This window comes from Octopus sinensis, linkage group LG18 (genome assembly GCF_006345805.1).
Source record: "Octopus sinensis linkage group LG18, ASM634580v1, whole genome shotgun sequence".
Taxonomy (NCBI): domain Eukaryota; kingdom Metazoa; phylum Mollusca; class Cephalopoda; order Octopoda; family Octopodidae; genus Octopus; species Octopus sinensis.
Window position 1 is genome coordinate 16,769,808 of NC_043014.1, and position 6,000 is coordinate 16,775,807.

General features: G+C 41.0%; 1 protein-coding gene across 1 annotated transcript in view; it reads right to left on the bottom strand.

Annotated features, from left to right (window-relative positions):
- LOC118767043 (RE1-silencing transcription factor-like) overlaps positions 1-6,000 on the bottom strand; it is a 22,317-nt gene extending 16,317 nt beyond the window's left edge. The window contains exons 1-2 of the mRNA XM_036510984.1: positions 5,393-6,000; positions 4,942-5,319 (exon numbers count right to left, since the gene is read on the bottom strand). Coding sequence (XP_036366877.1) covers positions 4,942-5,319; positions 5,393-5,819 — 805 coding nt within the window. The 5' untranslated portion in view covers positions 5,820-6,000. The remainder of the gene's footprint in view (positions 1-4,941; positions 5,320-5,392) is intronic.

A 6,000-nucleotide genomic window follows, 5' to 3' on the forward strand; every position in this document is an offset into this window, starting at 1 on the left:
TCCAGGTGCCAGGTGTGTCGGTCCTTTCTCATCTCACCTGAAAGGTTGAGATTCCTGAGGGTTGTTCTTCAGTATTTCATCCCATGGCTTCCTGGCTCTCCCATTTCCATCCACTAAGAGACCAGCACTTCTTTATGAAGCTGTCAGCATCCATCTGCATCACATGAACAAACCATTGCAGTCTCCTCTCTTGCACACAGCAACAAATTCCTCTCATGCCTAACTTCTCTCTCAATACATTAACACTCTCTCAAATATGTACACTTACATAACACATCCAGTGGAGCATACTAACCGAAAGGTTATTTTAACATAACGATATACTTGGTAAAATCATTAATTCATTGATTCATTAATATATATATACATATATAGGCGCAGGAGTGGCTGTGTGGTAAGTAGCTTGTTTACCAGCCACATGGTTCCGGGTTCAGTCCCACTGCGTGGCACCTTGGGCAAGTGTCTCCTACTATAGCCTCAGGCCGACCAAAGCCTTGTGAGTGGATTTGGTAGACGGAAACTGAAAGAAGCCTGTTGTATATATGTATGTATATATATATATATATATATATATGTATATGCATGTGTGTGTTTGTGTGTCTGTGTTTGTCCCCCTAGCATTGCTTGACAACCGATGCTGGTGTGTTTATGTCCCCGTTATTTAGCGGTTCGGCAAAAGAGACCGATAGAATAAGTACTGGGCTTACAAAAGAATAAGTCCTGGGGTCGAGTTGCTCGATTAAAGGCGGTGCTCCAGCATGGTCGCAGTCAAATGACTGAAACAAGTAAAAGAGTATATATAATTTCAATATGGAGCAAATAATTTATCATCATCATCATCATCGTTTAACGTCCATTTTCCATGCTTGCATGGGTTGGATGGTTTGACCGGGGTCTGGGAAGCCAGGAGACTGCACCAGGCTCCAGTCTGATCTGGTAGTGTTTCTACGGCTGGATGCCCTTCCTAACACCAACCACTCTGTGAGTGTAGTGGGTGCTTTTTACGTGTCACCGGCACAGGTGCCAGGGGAGTCTGGCATCGGCCACGATCGGTTGGTGCTTTTTACGTGCCACCAGCACAGAAGCCAGTCAAGACGGCGCTGGCATCGGCCACATTCGGATGGTGCTTTTAACTTGCCACCAGCATGGAAGCCAGTCAAGGCGGTGCTGGCATCAGACACATTTGGATGGTGCTTTTAACGTGCCACCGGCACAGGTGCTAGGGGAGTCTGGCATCGGCCACGTTCAGATGGTGCTTTTTATATGCCACCGGCACAGAAGCCAGTCAAGGCGGCGCTGGCATCGGCCACATTAGGATGGTACTTTTTACGTGCCACCAGCACAGGTGCCAGGGGAGTCTGGCATCAGCCACATTCGGATGGTACTTTTTACGTGCCACCAGCACAGGTGCCAGGGGAGTCTGGCATCGGCCACGTTCAGATGGTGCTTTTTATATGCCACCAGCACAGAAGCCAGTCAAGGTGGCGCTGGCATCGGCCACGTTCGGATGGTACTTTTTACGTGCCACCAGCACAGGTACCAGGGGAGTCTTGCATTGACCACGTTCGGATGGTGCTTTTTATATGCCACCGGCACATGAAAAAAATAATTTGCGAAGATATCAGGATTCATCTTAATCCTTCAGCCCGTTTGTCTTTGCATGGTTGATTTCTGTAGTTATTATCAGAGTATTTTGGTGATTTAAATAAGAGTTTTCACTGTTATTTCCAACAGGTAGACATACTTGGTATTTCCTTTGATAAATCCTTCACACACACACACACACACATATATATTGGGCCATCCCATAAATAATGTGGTTTTTAATCTAAAATATTCTCTCCTTCATTTTCTACAATGCTCTTTCATCTACTTCATAGATTTGCAAGGCCCTTCTTTCAAAATTCACTTGTCTGTGAAGAAAAATAGTTAAACATCCATGTAGAGCTGTGGATACCCCACCTATGTACCCACAGCATACACTGACATATATGTACTTCCTAAATTATATACGGATTTGTCCTTTAAGTTATGCATACACCCACAAGTAAGTGTCATCACATTCATAAAGAACTACACTCACTGCATGTATTCCACTGTTGACTGTAGACTCCAGATGCAAATGAACTGAAAGAAAGTTCTGAGTAAGGTGAAGAGTAATTAATAACACGGATGGGCTGTGGTTCACTACAGCTGTTTCAAACACGTTCTTTACTGAAGAACAAAAGTGCTACATCCTGCAAGACAACCATTTCAATCAGGTGAATAAAGGTAAGAATTAGCAATTAGAACTTTTCTACAATGCTTTTTCATCTTCGTTAATTTGCAAGGCCCTTCTTCCAAAATTCACTTGTCTGTGAAGAAAAATTCTTCTCCCATACTGTTCTGACCTCGTCTACAAAATTCATATTTTTGTTGTCCAAATGATTTTGAAGACTTTGAAATAAATGATAAGCAGATGGGGAAATGTCTGATGAATATAGCGGCTAGGGCTGAGTCGATTACATCGATCTCGTGCAACATTGCAGAGCTTGGATGATTGAAGGTTTCATAAAAGTATTACTGGTGCACCAATCTTGAGGTGCAAGTTGTGAGATGGGAGGCCTGCTGGTGCCAGGCTATGACTAGTGTCGAGGACCTTTGGAAATATTCTGTGCTTGAGAAAACCTGACAAGACAAGTGAGACCATAGCTCATGGCCTATGCCACTAGGTGTAACCAGCCCATTTATGAGTACCCCTCATTCATTGGACAATAAACTTTGCTTGTGAAGACATTGAGGCAAGTGAAATCAAAATCAAAATTGCTGACGTGACCAAAGACAGAACCACCTGATTGGCACTCATGCCAGTGGAATGTTAAAAGCATATCTGAGTGTAATCGTTGCCAGGGTCATGGATTGGCTCCTGTGCTGCTGACACGTGAAAAGCACCATTCGAGTGTGGTCGTCACCAGTACTGCCGGACTGGCTTCCTTGCAGGTAGCTTGTAAAAGCACCCACTACACTTTTGGAATGGTAGGCATTACGAAGGGCATCCAGCTGTAGAAACTTTGCCAGATCAGATTGAGCCTGGTGCACCCTCTGACTCACCACTCCTCAGTCAAGCTGTCCAACCTATACCAGTATGGAAAGCGGACGTAAAACGATAACGATGATGATGATATATATATATATATATATATATATATAAGACATATATGTATAAGATATATATATATATATATGTACATATGTATATTAGAGGCAAAAGGACAACAAAATTCAAGGCAGGGCAGGTATCTCAATTCATTTAGAATATTTAACTAGGGTAAGGTAAATTGGAACTATTACAGCTGTTTCTGGGATAGCACATCCATACTCATTTACTTGTTTCAGTCATCTGACTGTGGTCATGCTGGAGCACCGCCTTTAGTCGAGGAAATCGACCCCAGGACTTATTCTTTGTAAGCCTAGTACTTATTCTATCGGTCTCTTTTGCCAAACCGCTAAGTTTCGGGGACGTAAACACACCAGCATTGGTTGTCAAGCGATGTTGGGGGGACAAACACAACACACAAACATACACACATATATATATATATACATATATACGATGGGCTTCTTTCAGTTTCCGTCTACCAAATCCACTCACAAAGCTTTGGTCGGCCCGAGGCTATAGTAGAAGACACTTGCCCAAGGTGCCACGCAGTGGGACTGAACCCGGAACCATGTGGTTCGTAAGCAAGCTACTTACCACACAGCCACTCCTACGCCTGGGTATTCCATCATCATAGACAAGGTGAGCATGTATGAAAGTTGTAGACAGGTAAAAAAGAGTACCCAGTGTATGGCCATGCTAGCCTATCACTTGGGATATCCCTAGCTCCAGTCTCAATTGTGAACTTGGACGCTAAAGGATGACCAATTATCACACTTACACACACGTCTCAAATCTACACCTTCAGCCGTTTGTGTCTCTCAAATATTTACCTCTCCCCTATTATTCCCCTATCATCATCTTCATATCACCCATGCCCCTATTGCCATACCATATATACATATATATGTGTCTGATGATGATGATGATGATATATATATATATATATATGGTGTTTTGTTCAAGCTGTATTTTCAGAGAATGATTTACCACAGATATCACAGTGATATGGCTTCTCTCCATTCTCACTGCTTTCTAGTGAGAATGTAGCCAGTCTGGCTGGTGTGTCACCAGATTTTTAGTTGATCAAGAGTTTGGTGGGTTCCCCAAGTTATGAAGTTAGGTTTGATGAAAACAGTGTGGGGTTCATAATAAGAATCTCTTCCAAAATGTTCGTTCACAAGCTTATGAAAATAATTTTAATCTGGACCTTCGAAAACTTATCTCTAAAAAGTTTAATTTGAAGAAACCATTATTCAGATATTAACAAGGAATCCATCTAGTGTGAGGCACTAAACTATACGTATGCCTCATATTCTTCCTTTCTGGTCTCTTCTGCTTTTATAGCTCTGGAAACTTCCCTGATCAACCATTATGTCACCCTTCACCTGGCTGGCATATTTAATGAGTGAAGCATTTAAAATACAATAAACAATGAATATACTGTAATTACAAGATGCAATATTCAAGAAAGAATAATGCGTAGGGGTGTGAGGAGGAGGAGATTTGGTATAAGAGGTCCTTATATCATGGAAAGGAAACTGCATGAGTGGTCAAGGATGGAGTGGGAGGTGAATATTGCAAAAACAAAAGAAACAACTGAAATTTTGGGAAATATTTTAATCATAATTTCCATTGCATAAAATACAGGAATATTAAACAAATATAGCAAACAGGAAACTATAGAGACTACCCTTTTCCTTTCACCCCTGTATGAATACGTTTGTGTGCTGTTAAGGCACTATTGTCAGAGAATGATTTACCACAGATATCACAATGATACGGCTTCCCTCCTGTATGAATACGTTTGTGTCTTAGTAAGGCACTATTTTCAGAGAATGATTTACCACAGATATCACACCGATATGGCTTCTCTCCTGTATGGATACGATTGTGTACAGTCAAGTGAATACTTTGAGAGAATGATTTACCACAGATATCACAACGATATGGCTTCTCTCCCGTATGAATACGATTGTGTACAGTCAAGTGAATACTTTGAGAGAATGATTTACCACAGATATCACACCGATATGGCTTCTCTCCCGTATGAATACGATAGTGTACAGTCAAGTGAATACTTTGTGAGAATGATTTACCACAGATATCACAACGATATGGCTTCTCTCCTGTGTGAATATGTTTATGTGCAGTTAAGGCACTATTTTCAGAGAATGATTTACCACAGATATGGCTTCTCTCCTGTATGGATACGATTGTGTACAGTCAAGTGAATACTTTGAGAGAATGATTTACCACAGATATCACACCGATATGGCTTCTCTCCCGTATGAATACGATTGTGTACAGTTAAGGCACTATATTCAGAGAATGATTTACCACAGTTATCACAACGATATGGCTTCTCTCCCGTATGAGTATGTTTGTGTGAAGATAAATTGAAACTTTCAGAAAATGATTTACCACAGATCTCACAGTAATTTGGCTTCTCTCCTGTATGAATACGTTGGTGTCTCTTTAAAGCATAATTTTGAGAGAATGATTTAACACAAACATCACAATGATACGGTTTCTCTCCTGCATGAATACATTTGTGGGAAATTAGGTTACCTTTGAGAGAGAAAACCTTTTTACAGATGTCACAGTCATAAGACAAATTTTTCTTTTCTTTTATCATTTGTTCAGAGGTAATCAATTCTTGAAGTTTCTCACTCTTTTCCATTATTTTTCTCTCAAATCCCAATTAAAATATTTTTCCTGTTTTATTCTTATACTTAATTCCTTACAAATACCCCTGCTCCTGTATTTCTGTCCACTGTTACCTTTTTCTAGCAGCAATTACATAAATTTATCCAAGTTTCACCAGCACAGAAGCCCCTCTTCTTGATACTCCAGTCAGTGTT